The sequence below is a fragment of the Myotis brandtii genome, unplaced genomic scaffold, assembly GCF_000412655.1.
Source record: "Myotis brandtii unplaced genomic scaffold, ASM41265v1 scaffold1612, whole genome shotgun sequence".
NCBI classification, from domain to species: domain Eukaryota; kingdom Metazoa; phylum Chordata; class Mammalia; order Chiroptera; family Vespertilionidae; genus Myotis; species Myotis brandtii.
Window position 1 is genome coordinate 1,188,411 of NW_005355890.1, and position 18,547 is coordinate 1,206,957.

The 18,547-nt window shown below is 39.5% G+C and overlaps 1 protein-coding gene across 1 annotated transcript in view; it reads left to right on the plus strand.

The window, feature by feature from the left end:
• The window catches only part of TMEM131 (transmembrane protein 131), a 272,545-nt gene that overhangs the window by 205,333 nt on the left and 48,665 nt on the right, over positions 1-18,547 (plus strand). Inside the window, exons 15-24 of the mRNA XM_014536436.1 lie at positions 2,519-2,627; positions 3,959-4,112; positions 4,201-4,371; positions 5,383-5,493; positions 5,584-5,718; positions 10,774-10,878; positions 12,144-12,230; positions 15,810-15,962; positions 16,062-16,137; positions 16,776-16,893. Coding sequence (XP_014391922.1) covers positions 2,519-2,627; positions 3,959-4,112; positions 4,201-4,371; positions 5,383-5,493; positions 5,584-5,718; positions 10,774-10,878; positions 12,144-12,230; positions 15,810-15,962; positions 16,062-16,137; positions 16,776-16,893 — 1,219 coding nt within the window. The remainder of the gene's footprint in view (positions 1-2,518; positions 2,628-3,958; positions 4,113-4,200; positions 4,372-5,382; positions 5,494-5,583; positions 5,719-10,773; positions 10,879-12,143; positions 12,231-15,809; positions 15,963-16,061; positions 16,138-16,775; positions 16,894-18,547) is intronic.

Here is an 18,547-nt window from a genome sequence, read left to right on the forward strand (position 1 = left end):
CCCCCCAGTGGAATTTCATGCACCAGGCCTCTAGTATACTTATAATATTTTCTTATAATCCTTTGCATTTTTGTGGTGTCAGTTGTTACTTCTCCTCTTTTATTTATTTGAGTCCTCTCTCTTTATTTCTTGTCAGTCTTGTTTTTCTTTTCAAAGAAGAAGATCTTGGTTTTATTGATCTTTTGTATTTCTTTAGACTCCATTTCATTTATTTCTGCTCTGATCTTTATTATTTCCTTCCTTCTACTTGGGGCTTTTTTTGTTGTTCTTTTTCTAGTTCCTTTAGGTATAAGGTTAGATTGTTTGAGACTTTTCTTGTTTCTTGAGGTAGGCCTATAATGTTATGAATTTCCCTCTTAGGACTGTTTGCACTGTGCCCCATAGATTTTTTGTTCTTGTGTTTTCATTTTCATTTTTCTCAAGGTATCTTTTGATTTCTTCCTTGATCTCATTGTTTACCCATTCATTGTTTAGTAACATGTTATTTAGCCTCCATGTGTTTGTGTGTTTTCAGTATTTTTTCTTGAGACAAATTTCTAGTTTCATACTGTTGTGGTTGGAGAAAATGCTTGATATGCTTTCAGTCTTTTTGAATTCAAGACTTACTTTGTGTCGTAACATGTGGTCTATCCTAGGAAATATTCCATGTGTACTTGTAAAGAATGTATATTCTCCTTTTGGTTGAAATGCTCTGAAGATATCAATTAAATCCATCTGATCTAGTGTGTCATTTAAGGCTGCTATTTCATTGTTGATTTTCTGTCTGAAAGATCTATCCCTTGATGTCAGTGGGGTGTTAAAATCCCCTACTATGACTATTACTGTCAATCTCTCCCTTTACATCCATCAGTATTTGCTTTATATATTTAGGTGCTCCTGTGTTGGGTGCATAAATGAAGGTTATAGTCTGTTATTGGATTGATCCCTTTATCATTATGTAATGTCCTTATTTGTCTCTTATAGCCTTCGTTTAAAATCTATTTTGTCTGATATAAGTATTACTATGCAAGTGCTATATTAAAAGTGGTTTTTATTATCATGGACAATCCCTCCAACATTCTACCTGCCACCCCAGATCCCAACACAAAATACCACTGGGATTGCTGTGAAAATCAGCAGGAAATATGTTTTATTTAACTTTTAATATTTTCAGAAGACACCGTATATATCAACTCTATGGTGTTGACTTACCAAGCAAGCATCTTTCTCATCAAGTCACTATTCTTTAGGATTTTTAACTGAATTTTCTTGAGGTTTTTAAAAACTTTACTTGCTAAAATATAACTTGATAAGATATCATGAAATGCCTTAATTATGGCCCTTATGATCAACTTTATATCAGAATAAATAGTGAAAAATTAAGAGTACCCAGGAGTGGCTAAAATAGCAAGCAGAAAGAAATGAGGCTTAATAGGGGTTTTAAAAATCTAAGTCATCATCTGTGCATAGCCAGCCACACAGTATATATCATACCTTTATATATTTTTTATTATTATTTTATTTTATTTTATTTTTTTGCCAAAGTTGGATAGCACCCATTGCAGAGCCCACCTGTAACGTCTTCTAAGTGGAAGCATCCTGGAGTACTTCAAAGGGGATAAAGATAGGTGGCTTTATTTGCTTTGAAAGGAACATCCTATAGGTACTCAGGTTGGATCCAGCCGAATCTACTTCTATAATTCCAGTGAGAATTATGTAGAACAGAATTTAGAGGTTTATTTCATCTGTGAGGACAATGCGATGGCCGAGAGGAGATGTCTCCTCTTATTTCTGTGAGTTAGGGTTGGCTACTATAAGAGGTCAGAGCTCAAAACTCTACTTGATGGGCATTTATAGCAAGACTCTGGCCACGAGTAATGTTTCTTTCTCAGTGTGGCTATAAACCAGTGGCTCTCAGTCGGGCAGTTTTGCTCCCAGGGACATTTGGCTGTGCTACAGGCATTCTTGATTGTCACAGCTGGGGGTGCTACTGATTTAGCAAATGGAGGCCCGGTTTGCTGCTGACCTTCCTACGGTGCACAGGGCATCCACCCCACCCTACAACAAAGGGTTACTGTGGCATAAAATGTCAACGGTGCCAAGGCTGAGAAAGCCTGCTATAAATATAAGCAACGCTGGGGGCAGGAGCGGCCAGTAGAGGTCAGTGCGGGGGAAAGGAGACATATGTAATACTTTCAACAGTAAAAAATTTAAATTTTCAAAAATAAAGAAAGAAAGAAATATAAGCAAAACCAAAGCTTATGGCTGTAGAGAAGTAGCTCAATACAGTAGCTCAATCCTCCCGAATTGTGTTTATTTGCTAATTCCTTATTTGTCCCATTACAGGAAAATTAAAACATTATTTTTTATGAAAAATGTGATAATTTGATTTAAAATACTGTAAAACTATTCAACTTGAAAGCTCAGTTTTCCTTTTAATATTTTTTCAGTCCACATAGTCACTCTCACACTTCTGTGTATAAACTCTTTAGAGGTAGGAAAAGGTGACAGATTTTCTTGTGTGTGTGTTTCCTTTCAGCATCAAAGGCAAAAAAACCATCTCAATTTTCTGGGAAAATCACTGTTAAAGCAAAGGAAAAAAGTTATTCTAAACTTGAAATACCATATCAAGCAGAAGTATTAGATGGGTGAGTTTCTCTCTAAATAAGCTTTGTAACTTTTTACTAATCAGTAAATTCTGTTTTCCTGTTAATTGACTTTAGCAAAAACATAGTAGCTAAATTCTCATAAACTCATGGAATTATTGTTGAAAAGAACAACTTGAACTATAAAGGAGAAAAGTCTACTATATATTGTTTATATTTTACTTAAAAGAAAAAAGTAAATGGGTTGATGTGATTTGGGCTTAAATAAAGTCTTGATGACTCAGTAATGCAATAGAAAAAGGAATCTATGAATTTTAAATAATGTTTAAGTCAGTTGAACTGTTTCCTTTCAGTAAATTCCTTTTGTAACATGGTAGTGGTCATGGCTTGTTACTAAAGTATCTTGTCACTTGAAACAAAATCATATATATACTCCTTTAAATAAACTCACATGCACTGTTCTAGAATTACAACTTTTTGTAAATGGGTGATAATATATATAATTCATTTACTAATTATACTGTAACCCAGCAATTTTCAACCTTTTTCATCTCATGGCACACATAAACTAGTTACTAAAATTCTGGGCACACCAAAAAATTTGTTTTTGCAGATGTGAAAAAAAAATAGGTATAATTTTGATTCATTCACACTGTTGTTGTGTAGCTATTGTTGTATTGGCTATTGTCTTTTTTTTTACAATCTAAGGCAGCGGTTCTCAACCTGTGGGTCGCGACCCCTTTGGGGGTCGAACGACCTTTTCACAGGGGTCGCCTAAGACCATCGGAAAACACATATATAATTACGTATTGTTTTTGTGATTAATCACTATGCTTTAATTATGCTCCATTTGTAACAATGAAATTGGGGGTCACCACAACATGAGGAACTGTATTAAAGGGTCGCGGCATTAGGAAGGCTGAGAACCACTGAAAGGGAAAAGACGTCAGTGCCTCTGACCTCTAAATAATCAGGTATTGCATGTTTTAACAATTCTTGTGGCACACCTGTTGAAAATCGCTGCTGTAACCAGTAAGTTAATATCCAACTTGGTGGGGACAAAGATGGTTATAATTTAATGATAAACATTTTTTATTAGCTTACAACTCTTTCTGTTAATATGTTCTTGGTTTTAACTTTTTGATTACATATAATTCAGTTGTAAATAGTTCTTTATATAACATGTCAATATTTTGCATTTTGAATTTTGTTTTAAATCATGTGGTCAATCACTAAAATATTTATAGTTTTAATTCTCTAATAACAGCCCCTTAGTGCTAAACATAAATTATTGCTCACAACAAAAGAACTTGGATTTTAAGTTAACACATGGAAATAAAAATGATTTATTTTGTTTTTTTTGTCTCAAATAGTTATTTGGGATTTGATCACGCTGCAACATTGTTTCACATCCGAGACAGCCCTGCTGATCCTGTGGAAAGGCCAATTTACCTTACTAACACTTTCAGTTTTGCGATCCTCATTCATGATGTGTTGCTACCAGAGGAAGCCAAAACAATGTTTAAAGTATGTCTGGGACCCTTCGTACTTTAACTTCACTGATCTACCAGCTAGGAGATACTAAGATGTTTTTTTCTCTCCCATCATTTCCTAGGTTCACAACTTCAGCAAACCAGTCTTAATTCTTCCAAACGAATCAGGATACATTTTTACCCTCCTTTTTATGCCATCCACATCATCTGTACACATAGATAACAACATTTTACTCATTACCAATGCTTCCAAATTTCATTTGCCTGTGCGGGTATATACAGGCTTTTTAGATGTAAGTATGTTATCTACCTTTAAAATTTAAACCCCTTCCCCATTTTCTGTGTTTTCAGGTATCATTAGGCAGTCACCATTATTAGGCACCCTTGCATTTTGCCGTTTACTGTGCTTTACAAGTAAATCTAATTCCTCCCTCGTCTGTACTTTAAGAAAAGTGGTTTTTACTCTTCCCAGCAGCTGTCTCCCCTCATGATACAGTTGAATCTTCTAGTTACAGTCTCCACTTAGATCTTCTCCACATTCTGTTTCTCTTGATTTTGCTTTTAAACTGTTATAATCATGGGGAAGCTAAAAACAAACAAAACAGAGGGGAAATTCATAATGGGGGGAAGGGGATAAGGAGGGTGAAGAGGGAACCATGTAGGGAAGAGACTAGGAAGCATCAGGGTGAAGAAAAGAACCAGGTAGTAAAAAAGAAAGGAAGGTGATAAAGACACATAGTTGGAATAGTAATCTAAGCAGAAGTTTAGCATATAAGTCTTCCTACTACAGAAAATCAGAAAAAAAAATCCAGTGTCCTGAAAGTAGTTGATGAAAGTTTATAAAATAAATGAAACTGATAGGAAGAGAAAAAGAAAATGAGGACAGAAATGTAGCTCTCCAAAAAGCTGGCATCAGTAAGAATATTGGAGCTGGAGGTCTTCATATTATTCTGCTCCTTCATTTGTTTTGCTTGAATGATTATGTATTTGTAGCTGCTTTCGTGATGTGTGGTGTGACCGAGACCAAGGGCTTTCTGCCTGTCTTCTAGGGCTCTTTCCACTTACCTTCTCCCTTTCCCTTTCTGCTGCTTTATGTGCTTTCAGAGGAAGAAAAGCTGTTCAGTAGAGGCCAGGAGTGTTTTCATTTTGATTACTCATAATGTTTTCATTATATAAAGTTTTTAATCATATTTTATGTGTGTATATATGTATATTTACATAAAATATAGAAACCTTAGAATATCTTAATGTAGTCACTTTTTCTTGATAACTACATATAATTTAGTTCTTTTATATCTTTTCAGTACTTTGTATTACCCCCCAAAATAGAGGAACGTTTCATAGATTTTGGTGTACTGAGTGCTACAGAAGCGAGTAATATTTTGTTTGCTATTATAAACAGTAATCCAATTGAGGTAAAAAAAATCTCTTTTTATTCTAAATCACATTTAAGTATTTTATTCTAGTGCTGCAATAATCACTTTCATATCTTTTTCTTTTTTAAGTTGGCTATAAAAAGTTGGCACATCATAGGAGATGGCTTGTCAATAGAACTCATAGCTACTGAAAGAGGCAATAGAACGACAATAATTGCAAGCCTTCCAGAGTTAGAAAAATCCTCTCTATCAGACCAGTCATCAGTAAGTAAACCTCATTGTTTCCTTAAGTGTAGATGTATGTCTAAACACCAGACAAAAGACTGTTGTTGCTATGTCACATACTTCAACTCATATTTTCATGAGATTCATAATAGTAGTGGTTATTTGGTTTTGAAAGGACCTCATTGGTCATTTACTTCAAGCCCCTCCCTTTATGATGAGGGCACTTGAAACCCAAAGGGGTTCTACCTTGTCATAAAAAGTTCTGTAATAAGCAAAATTTAAATTATCCTATCTAATAAAAGCCTAATATGCTAAGTGTCCGGTTGTCCGTTCAACCAATCAAAGCATAATATGCTAATGATACGCTAAGGCCACTCAATCACTCGCTATGATGTGCACGACCACCAGGGGGCAGATGCTCCAACTGGTAGGTTAGCTTGCTGCTGGGGTCTGGCTGATCGGGACTGAGTGAGACGGGCCAGACATGCCCTGGAGCCCTCCCGCGGTCCCTCCCCGACTGGCCAACTTCCTGCGTCTCTCCCCGGCCCCAATCATACACTGGTGGGGTCCCCAGCCTGGCCTGCGCCCTCCTGCAATCCAGGCTGAGGGACACTTCTCCCCCACCCCCACCCCGCAAGTTCACACATTTCATGCACTGGGCCTCTAGTCCTTTTATAATACAGGTGTCATTACAGGAGAAGGTCCCATAGGTACTAAATTAATCCTGTGTTCAGTGATACAGTAGTTCTGGTCAATTTTCTGCACCAATTAGAAGAGTTCAATGAGGTAAACATTGTTTGATCTCTACCCATGTACTTTTTTCTGTCTTATAAATATAGATGGCTGGAAGTGCAAAACAAGAGAAAGTGTGTATAGTAGTATTAGTCTAAGCCAGAGGTTCTCAACCTGTGGATCGAACGACCCTTTCACAGGGGTCGCCTAAGACCATCGGAAAACACATATTTTGATGGTCTTAGGAACCGAGACACCACTCCTCTATCCGTCTCCAGGCGGGTCCACCCACATGCAGTTATGCCCACATACAAGTACCCGGCGTATTAAAGGGTCGCGGCATTAGGAAGATTGAGAATCACTGGTCTAAGCCCTCCCCACTGCTAAAAAGGGAACTTGGAGTTTACACCTACTCGGAACAGAATTAGGATCCCCTCTCATGAGAAGAACCAAAACTGACTGCATCTGTAGGTGCAGATAGAACCTCTTGCAGCAGTTTTATAAAAGGAAAATTAGATGCCCTAATGCAGAGATTGAGGACAGATACACTTTCAGGGAATGCCTTAAGTTTTAAAAACTGATTTAAAAATTGTCTTTAAAACCAATGGGAGGATCCCCCAAAACAGTGTTTTCAGAGGGCAGTTTGGCAATATATACCTCTCCTAGAATTCTTTCCATGCAAGCTACTTAAGAGCCAAAAGTTATGAGAATGAAGATGTTTATAATAGCATTATTAATGATTCTAAGCAACTGGAGATAGCCAAATGCATAAAAGAAATCATCTACACTAATAAAAGAGAAACATGGTAATTAGCGTACGACCGCTACCCTTCCCATTGGCTAATCAGCATATCCTTATGCAAATTAACTGTCAGCCAAGATGGCGGCCGGCAGCCATGCACTGAAGAGCGAACATGAGGCTTGCTTGCTCCAGTGACTGCAGACTCCAACGTTCCCCGCCTGACTTGCCGGCCTCTGAGTTGCAACTCTAAGCAACTATGTACTATGTTGCAAATAAGAAGCTAAACAAAACCCCAGAAACCAGCTTTCAGCCTGCCGGGATCTCAGAGCTGAAGTTATACATTGTTTCGATTATAGAACGGCAAACAAACCAGATACGAAGCCTCAGAGCTAGAGCCAGAGCTAAAGCTGGCCCAGAATAAAATAAAAAAAGAGAAAAAAAAGGAGCGGTTGGGAGCTTCAGTCAACAACCGCCAGCCTGAAAGCAGCCCTCAGCCCCTCACCCAGACTGGCCAGGCACCCCAGTGGGGACCCCCACCCTGAAGGGGGTGTGACCAGCTGCAAACAGCCATCATCCCCTCATCCAGGCTGGCCAGGCACCCCAGTGGGGACCCCCACCCTGAAGGGGGTGTGACCAGCGGCAAACAGCAATCATCCCCTCATCCAGGCTGGCCAGGCACCCCAGTGGGGACCCCCACCCTGAAGGGGGTGTGACCAGCGGCAAACAGCAATCATCCCCTCATCCAGGCTGGCCAGGCACCCCAGTGGGGACCCCCACCCTGAAGGGGGTGTGACCAGCGGCAAACAGCAATCATCCCCTCATCCAGGCTGGCCAGGCACCCCAGTGGGGACCCCCACCCTGAAGGGTGTGTGACCAGCTGCAAACAGCCATCATCCCCTCATCCAGGCTGGCCAGGCACCCCAGTGGGGACCCCCACCCTGAAGGGGGTGTGACCAGCTGCAAACAGCCATCATCCCCTCATCCAGGCTGGCCAGGCACCCCAGTGGGGACCCCCACCCTGAAGGGGGTGTGACCAGCTGCAAACAGCCATCATCCCCTCATCCAGGCTGGCCAGGCACCCCAGTGGGGACCCCCACCCTGAAGGGTGTGTGACCAGCTGCAAACAGCCATCATCCCCTCATCCAGGCTGGCCAGGCACCCCAGTGGGGACCCCCACCCTGAAGGGGGTGTGACCAGCTGCAAACAGCCATCATCCCCTCATCCAGGCTGGCCAGGCACCCCAGTGGGGACCCCCACCCTGAAGGGGGTGTGACCAGCTGCAAACAGCCATCATCCCCTCATCCAGGCTGGCCAGGCACCCCAGTGGGGACCCCCACCCTGAAGGGGGTGTGACCAGCTGCAAACAGCCATCATCCCCTCATCCAGGCTGGCCAGGCACCCCAGTGGGGACCCCCACCCTGAAGGGGGTGTGACCAGCTGCAAACAGCCATCATCCCCTCATCCAGGCTGGCCAGGCACCCCAGTGGGGACCCCCACCCTGAAGGGGGTGTGACCAGCTGCAAACAGCCATCATCCCCTCATCCAGGCTGGCCAGGCACCCCAGTGGGGACCCCCACCCTGAAGGGGGTGTGACCAGCTGCAAACAGCCATCATCCCCTCATCCAGGCTGGCCAGGCACCCCAGTGGGGACCCCCACCCTGAAGGGGGTGTGACCAGCTGCAAACAGCCATCATCCCCTCATCCAGGCTGGCCAGGCACCCCAGTGGGGAGTATTGAAGCAAACAAACAATTATAAATATGATTGTAGAAACTTGGAAAAGGATTTATGAAAAAGTCGGAAACTACTAAATAATGTATTCTAATTGCAAACTATGTACATTCAAGCTGCATAATTGGATATTTCTGAATAATGGTGGATTAATGGGTGTTTACATTTTAATAATTTATAATGTTTTAAGTTTGGTTCAGAAATAAAGCCTCTTTTTAAAACAGAAAGACATGTTAATGAGAGGTAATATTTGTCACTCCAGCTTAAATTTTATTTCTAATACAAATAAAATGCTGAAGAACTTTAATAATGAGACCAGCCATTAATATGTTCCTTCCAACAGTAAAGTTCGAGTAAAATTGTATGTGTGTCTAATCCCAGATGGTTGAATTATACTGTTTCCTTACAAGACATTATAAATAATTTTAGAAATCTGGATTATTTCCTAGCAGTAAATAGCATATGTAACACATACTATTTAAATTTAAGAGATCCACTTAACAACATAAAGTCTGTTTGACAATTTAGGGTTTTAGAATTTATTTTTAATTAAAACTATAAATATAGCCTGGCCTATGTGGTTCAGTGATTGAGCATCGACCCATGAACCACCAGGTGAGGTTCAGTTCCCAGTCAGGGCACATGCCCAGATTGCAGGCTCGATCCCCAGTGTGGAGGGTGCAGGAAGTAGCAGATAGGTGATTCTCATCATTGATGTTTCTACCCCACTCTCCTTCTCCCTCTCTCTGAAATCAATAAAAACATATTTTAACCCTTTGCGGTCCAATGTTATTTTTGGAATTCAAACAGTCTGGTCCAAATTAATTGACGGGATTGAATGTTGAACTTTTTAATGTTCTTATTGCTCGTTGGATCTGCTCCTAGCGCCTGGTCTGTCGAGTCAGCCTCGAGGTTGGACCGAAAAGGGTTAAAAAACAAAACCAAAAATTTTAAAAACTATAAATATAAAAACAAGGGACAAACAGATCATTTTTATGAACCCTGACTGTTGTGCTAAGGTGAACTTCAAAATAGAATCTCCAAAAATGACTTTTTTAAAGTTTGTAATTCCTAATCTTTCAACTGTTTTCTAAAAAGCCAAACCTGTGAGCTAAATTAGCATTCTGTACCTTATAAAACACACATTGCCAACATTCTCTGCTCTTCGGACCTGTGTTCTGATTTCGGTAGTTATAAAATCATGATGAAAATATTAGAATCACAGAAAACCAACACAAAAATGCTTCTAAAAATGGGAAAGTGAATATATTTGGTCTATCAACATTTGTTGTCTTGATGTAAATACAAGTACTAAGATCTAAAATATAACTTCACAAAATGAATTTCATGGTTTACTTGGGTGTTTTTTTTTTAATTCCACAATTGAAAAGATTAAGTGTCAGAAACATCAGTAAATAGCTTGAGCAAACAAAGAAGGCCCCCATTCTTCTTTCAAATTTGTATTGCTTAACTCTTCCTTTCCTTGATATTTGATGTTTTTATATAACCCAGTTTCATTTGCTCTGAAGACATGATTATCATCATGGCAGAACCAACTTTGTATGTACCTGTGCCCTAATGTGGCTGAAGGCTGTGTCCCTCTGCTCCATGCGGGCACCTGGGGAGTGCCTGCGGACCATTCCCGGCCCCACTTTGGCAGTTGGGACTCTGTTCCTCAAGGATCCAGTTTTCTAAGTGGCACAAGGAATAAATGTAGATAAAAGCCAAGGATGGGCATTGTTTTAAGATATTTATACATGATATGGTAACTCAGTGTCACCCTTGTATATGTTAGGATTCAGAAGTCAGTTTATCACTATAATCTTTTTCATTTTAACAGGAACTTCAACTAGCAAGACTAATGAATAATTGTCATTTCTGCTACATACAGGTGATACTAGCCCCAGGCTATTTTGCAGTGTTCAGAGTCAAGCTTACTGCAAAAAAACTGGAAGGGATTCATGATGGAGCCATACAGATCACAACAGATTATGAGGTAAGGACTTTATGAGTGCTTTCAGAATAATTAAGGGTTTTTTGTTGTTTTTATATAAGCAGAACTTTATTTACTCATAAAGTTATAGTTTACCTGTTTTATACCTTAAAAACTGAGCTTTTGAGAATAGATGAGAGCAGCAGTCACCAACCGGTGGTCCGTGGACCACTGGTGGTCTGTGAGGACCTAAAGATTGGCGGCCACTGGTTTAGAGAATATTGGTCTCATGAGTGCTTATATGAGTCATTCTACATCACAGACAAAATTTGAATGTATGTATTTGTGCCAGACCTAAATATATTACTTTTTAATATTGAAATGCTCTTTGGGAAGTTTGTGCATTGCTAAATTCAGTGCATTGCTACCCTTGTTCTCCTACCTGTTTTCAGCACATTCAGCCCCACATGAAAGAAAACTAATTGAGAATAAACATTTAATAATAAGTGATTTGTTAGGAAAATATCAACTTAAATCTATGGAATTCATGTTTATCACTCATGATAGAAATAATTATATTTCATGGCTAAGATAAGTTTTTGTTAATATGGATGAAAATAAAAATTAGGAAAAGTTACCTTAGACAAATACCTTTGTGAGTTACAAATGAGTGTGAGTTAAGATTCAAAATCTAGAATGGTTAGCCCTGGCCAGTGTTGTTAGAGTGTTGGCTAGGAGGCATCCAATCGATGTGTCTCTCTCACATTTCTTTCTCTCTTCCCCTCCTCTCATCCCTCCCTTCCATTGTCTCTAAAAATCAATGGGGGAAAAAAATATCCTCGGGTGAGGATTAAAATTTTTTTTTTAATTTGGAATGTTTAACTCATTTTTTATATTAGGTTATGTTAACTTATTACTATATATGAAAAATATAAAGGTGTATAACTCTAGAAAACACTGGATTTTCCATGCATTGTTTTAGGAGTACAATTTGACTTTCCTTTTTTAATTATTATAATTTACAAAATAACCTGTATTGTAAAAAAAAAAAATCTATTCTTTATTTCTTCTCCATTGTTTGGTCTTGTTTACCATGTTTTTAATGAGTCACTGAGAAGTACATGGAAATTGATTGTATTTCAGTGCATTTTATGGAGTACATTGGTCAGATTAAACAGTACCATAGTGGTTTTTAATATTGCGTAAGAGTTGGTTATTGGTAATGTAAGTCCCAAAATGAGTTGTTTTAATACCAAAAATAATGCAGTAACAGTCAGGATCAACCTCAGACTTAAATACTTCCTTATGGTCTGCCTTTCACTCCCCAGATCCTAACGATTCCTGTGAAGGCTGTGATCGCTGTGGGTTCGCTGACTTGTTTCCCAAAGCATATGGTCCTTCCACCATCCTTCCCAGTAAGACAGTTAATTTAATGACTTTTTCTTGCTCATTTTTTTCTTTGTCTTTACCTCTGTTCCTCAAATTCAACAGAAAAATTATTTATTCTCTATTAATTGCTTATTTTAAGGTAAGACTTTATACCAGGTTTTGTAGGAGATTCAAAGAGGAGTCTGAAATGGTTCCTTCTCAAGAAGCTTTCCATTTAGAATAGGAAATGGGCCCATGATTCAGAGATGTGAAGCAGGATATAGAAATTGCTCTAAGAGGTGTAAAAATAAAACACCATGAGAGAAATGCATACCTAATGGATGAAGGTGCTGTGTGAACCGGCTCAAATTGTCTTCTGGCAGGGATAGATCAGGGGTGGCAAGAACTTGCATTCAGTGCTCAGGGAACACCCTGGGTAAAGATAGAGCAGTAAAGTCTGAGAGAGCTTTAGGCATTCGTCATTTGTCTAGTTTGGCAAGAGTAGAGATGGAATGTTATGTTGGAGTGATAGTAAAAAAAATAAAATAAAAATGAGTACCTTTAAATTCATGAAAATCTAAAGTTTTTGAGCAGAGGATTGACATCATCAGAGCTGAGCTTTCCAGATTGGCTCTTTGTCAGAATACATATGGAAGTAACAATATAGTGCCTGGAGGCCAACCTTAGACTGGCCAGAGTCCACATGAAAGTATGGAGGGGAGATTTGGCTGTTAGTCTGCCTTCAAAGAACTTCTTATCTTTCCAGATTCAGTTCTCTTGTCATCTCCTCTCTGAAGATGTCTTGACTCCACTAGACAGTACTAGTTGTTGTATGTGTGATCTTGGAATGATTTGAAATTACCTCTCTCGCAGCAAGCTTCACATTGTGCTATAAATATTGCCTTTGTGTTGGTCTCCCCAATGAGACTCTAAGATGCTCTAGGAAAGGAATGGAAGGATCTTTTATCCCCAGTAGTAGGCACTTAGTAGATGGTGGGTGAAGAAGGAGCAAAATGATGGAGAAGAGAACATAGGCAAGAATCATTTGAACTATTCTTTAATATCCTAAGGCAGTGGTTCTCAACCTTCCGAATGCCGCGACCCTTTAATACAGTTCCTCATGTTGTGGTGACCCCCAACCATAAAATTATTTTCGTTGCTACTTCATAACTGTAATTTTGCTACTGTTATGAATCGTAATGTAAATATCTGATATGCTATATGTGTTTTCCGATGGTCTCGACCCACAGGTTGAGAACCGCTGAGGGGATTAACTGAAGCAAATGTGGGTAGGCTGGCAGATAGAGGAGTCAAAAATATGACTTAGAGTTTGAGCCTGGACAATAGGAGAAAAGAGATGCAAAAGTCAGGAGATGGCCACTGCCTTTTGCAGGAAGATGATTCAGTCAGTTCAGGGCACATCAGGGCAAATGTGTGTCTTTTATTTTGTGGTAGGAGACATGGCAGGTTAAGAAAACAGTACATTGTAAAAGTCTTAATACTACGTGAAATAACACTTAAATTCAGATCTTAGCTGCTTAAAAATATAATTTTTGATTTAAAAGGTTCAGCACATTTAAGATTGGGTCTTACTTAAAAGCTTTATTTTGTCATTCCACTTTGCACTGACTGTACAGAACTCTTGAATTCATTATTTATCCAAAAGGATCAGTTCCTTCAGTTGCCTTTTCCATCAATGATCTCCTTAATCAGTACATAAATCCTGCAGTAAATGAGAAAACATCTGTATAAAAACAAGGTGCTGGTTTTGAACTACTTTAGATTAAGCTTTCAGATATCTATCTTCAGGTGGCTTACAAGACCAGCTAATTCAGGGGTCCTCGAACTACGGCCGCCTGCGGGCCACATGCAGCCCGCCAAAAACATTTATCCGGCCCGCCGGGTGTTGTTTTTCCCGCCGCTGCCTGTTGCTTAGCAGCTGACTAGTTTTTTTTTAAACTATAGTCCGGCCCTCCAACGGTCTGAGGGACAGTGAACTGGCCCCTGTTTAAAAGTTTGAGGACCCCTGAGCTAACTGCTTGAAATTACAAATTAACTTGATATTACTGTGTTACTTGAGCTGCTATAACAAATTCCATAGACTGGGTGGCTTAAACAACAAACATTGATTTCTCACCGTTCCAAAGGTTGGGAAGTCCAAGATCAAGGCACTTAGGAGGTCCTCATACTGTGCGGGCCTCTTCCTGGTTTTGCTGATGGCCATCTCCTCACTGTGTTATCACTTAGCCAAAGAGCAAAGAGGAAGGGCAAGGTCCTGTCGCTCCTTTTAAGTCAGGGTGGGGACGTCTGGCCTGGCCCTGCCAAGGCCGTAGGGTGAGTTCATTAAATGTTTGACCAAACACAGCAGGCTCATTTTTAAGTTGATAATTTTGTATGGCCAGTGAATGATGTTATAAATATACAAATAGCCCTTGGCAGGAAAGAGGTTCCCCACCCCTGTTTTAAGGGCACTAATTCCATTCATTAGATTTCTACCCTCATGACTTAATTGCATCTCAAAGGCCCCATCACCAAATACCATCACATTTGGGGGTTAGCTTTCAACATAAATTTTGGGGGTGACACAAACATTCAATCTATAACCATTACCAAATGCTGTAAAGTCTTTCATCAGATGGAGAATACAGGAGCTAACTGAAAACAATACTTAAGAATAAACATTTCAGCCCTAGCTGGTTTGGCTCAGTGGATAGAGTGTCAGCCTGCGGACTAAAGGGTCCCGGGTTCTATTCCGGTCAAGGGCACGTACCTTGGTTGTAGGCTCCTTCCCAGCCCAGACCCTGGCCAGGGCATGTGCAGGAGGCAGCCAATCGATGTGTTTTCTTACACATCAATGCTTCTCTATGTCTTTCCCTCTCTCTTCCACTCTCCCTAAAAATCAATGGAAAAATATCCTCAGGTGAGGATTAACAACAAAAACAAAAAATAAACATTTCCAATAACTCATTTGAATACCATTGTAAAATGAACTTTTGTATCTGCTACTCTTTTGATCCTCAACATACCCCTGCAAAACAAGACATGGACACAGGAAAAGTAGTTCTTACAGGGACTGGAAGACTAGGTAACTGCCTAGAAGACACAGCTGATTAGAGGCCAAGCCGGGACTCAGCAGCATTCCTGCCCTCTAACATCTTTCTACTGCATTTACTCTGGCTAGACGTTAAATGATGAGTATTAGTCTTAACTTTACCATCATTCAACTCTTTTTCTGTGCATCCTCTTAACTTCTGTGTCTTTTAATACCAAATATTAGACCACTGGGTAAGAACATCTTAGATCCTTCTTTAAATAGCTAAGATTTAGTTTATAAGAACAAAAAATTCTGTTTTCAAACAAAAGAAAGTAAAAGACTATAAAATTATTCCAATTAAGAATTATTTAAATTACACAATTCTTTACTTAAAATCTGGTACCGTATCATAGAAAGAGGCATGCTGCTGATAAGAGCTCGATTATAAATTTAGGGAGTATCAAGTGATGAACATTCTAAATGTCCTCTGAGCTTTGGTTTCCTAGAGAGACGTCTGTTGGCACTTAAGTGTGTGTTGTGAGAAAGTCCAACCATATACAAATGACTTTGTTTGTTTGTTTTCTTCCTTCAGGGGAAAGTAGTTCATCAGAGTTTAAGTATAATGAACTCCTTCTCACAGAAGGTAAAGATACAGCAAATTCGATCTTTGTCAGAAGATGGGCGGTTTTACTACAAACGATTACGGGCCAATAAAGAAGACTTGGAGCCAGGGAAAAAATCAAAGGTTTGACATGTTCTAATTAAGAATTCCCATTCATGAGTGTTTTATTATTGTGACCTTCTGTGGACTTGGAATTCATGAATCTCCTGTGCCTCTTCATAGATTGCAAATATTTATTTTGATCCTGGACTGCAGTGTGGAGATCATTGCTATGTCGGCTTGCCTTTTTTGTCCAAATGTAAGTTACCTTGCTGTTTTTTCACTATCCACAAAATATTCTTTTTCTTTCTTTCTTTTTTTCTTTTTTTTGTTTTGTTCATCCTCACATGATATTTTTTCCATTGCCTTTGAGAGAGAGTGAAAGCAGGGGGCGTTGGGAGGGAGAAAAACATCAATGTGAAAAAGACATGGACTGGTTGCCTCCTGCATTCACCCCGACTGGGGGTAGGAAACAAACCTAAAACCCAGGTACATGCCCTTGACTGGGAATTGAACCAGAGACCCTTCAGTGTACTGCCCAACACTCTAACCATTGAGAAGCCCTGGCCAGGGGCACAAAATATTCTTTAATGAAGGCCACCATTTTTAAAATCCGTCTCTATCTATTGGGCTGTAGAAATCATTTGAAGGAAAATTGGCAAATGGATTAGATGTAGGGTGAGTATGTCATACCACTGTCCCTGGCCAGTGGTAGCTCAGTTGATTAGAGCATCCTGATACACCAAAGTTGCAGGTTCAATCCCCGGTCAGAGCACATATAAGAATCAACCAATGAATGCACAAATAAGTGGAACAACAAATCAGTGTTTCTCTCTCCCCCCTCCTTTCTCTCTAAAATTAATTAAAAATAATAATAACTTACGTTCCCTGTTTTAGCTGAACCCAAAGTGCAGCCTGGGGTAGCCATGCAGGAAGATACATGGGATGCGGACTGGGATTTGCATCAAAGCCTATTCAAAGGATGGATGGGAATAAAGGAAAACTCAGGTCATAAGTGAGTGGTTTTGCTTTAAGTATTTTGACTACCTGTACAAGTTCAAAGCGTCTCAGTTGATGTTACTTCCTAAATATTATTTTTATATTAGGTTATTTTACTTTACTATAGCTAAGAAAATATTCTAATCTTCAGAAAATTATTAATGAGGCATCTTGAATTGCCATTTTAATTGTATGTTGCTCAGAAATATACACACTACCATTTTTCTCTTTACTCCATCATTCTAGATACTTCAAAGAAACTATTTGAAGTTGTCTTTATGTAGGATGACAACAGTGTTCACTTCAGACACATCCATTTGCATAAGAAAGTTTTTGTCTACTACTGACCTCCGTTAAAGGCAAGGAAAACATGTTCTCGGTTTAATCCCATAGTAGGAGACCGAGTGTGTATGTGGTCATAGTGGAAAGACCACCTTTTCGAAATGCTGGGCTGTTAGAGGTACACAAGGCCCAGTTCCAGTGGGCTCAGCATGTCTTCGGCAGGTAGAAAACATGCTAATTACAAATCTATTGCACCTGTATTCAAAAACAGACCGTATAGAAATGTGATCTTTTCAGTTACTTCAGAAGAGAATTTGACTAGAATGATGATAATATGACAACTGATGAAAACTATTATTCTCATTTGGCTAATTTGAAATGTATCAAGATATTGCAATTTATTGTACTATAAAATTTTCAAACCACTAACAGTTAAATCTGAGGTTTCTGATTATCTGAACTATCTGCTGTGAAAAGTTTTCTTAAAGAAAAGAGTTAAATTTTTACTTTCATATGGTTAAAATAAGTACAGAGAGACAATGAGCTCACTAAGAGAACACTGATTGAAACACTTATTGGTCTCCTAAATTTCCATAGTGGACATTGTAATATACAGGCAGTCTCCAAATTAACATTCAATTATGAATTAGTAACTCAGAGTGCTGCCCTAGGCTCAGCTGACAAGGAACCTCATCACCTCCCACCTACTGACACCCCTTGCCTTCCTCTTTGTGTGCCCAGCACTCCACTGCTAAAGACCTGGGCTCCCTGTCTGCCCTGTGCCTCCAGGACCCAGGTGCATAGTCGCAGGGCATGCTTCCTGCTCCTGCCTCTGTGGTACCTTGTCAATGTGTACGTTACAGAGAGTTTCTGTTACTAGTCTTTTTTTTTTTTTTAATATTTTTTTTATTGATTTCAGAGAGGAAGGGAGGGAGAGAGAGAGAGAGAAACATCAATGATGAGAATCATTGATCGGCTGCCTCCTGCACGCCCCCTACTGGGGATCAAGCCTGCAACCCTGGCAGCATGCCCTTGACCAGAATCTAATCTGGGACCCTTCAGTCCACAGGCCGACACTCTAGCCACTGAGCCAAACTAGCTAGAGCTCTGTTACTAGTCTTATAAAACCTATGCTCTTACCAATATTGCAGTGCCATAATTTGGTATTGTTTAGGGTTAAAATAGGCTTCAGTGTTTGGGTCCAGGGACCTTAGCCCCATTTATACTATTGTTTGCTTAGGAAATGTGTTCTGAGCTCTAAACAGCTTATTTGCAAACATTCATATGTAGGGAAATATTCAAATGAGTCCCGAATGTTGCTGATAACATTACGTATATCTGCACAAAGCCCTCCTATGGATTACCTTGCAACTGATGTCTTCATTGCA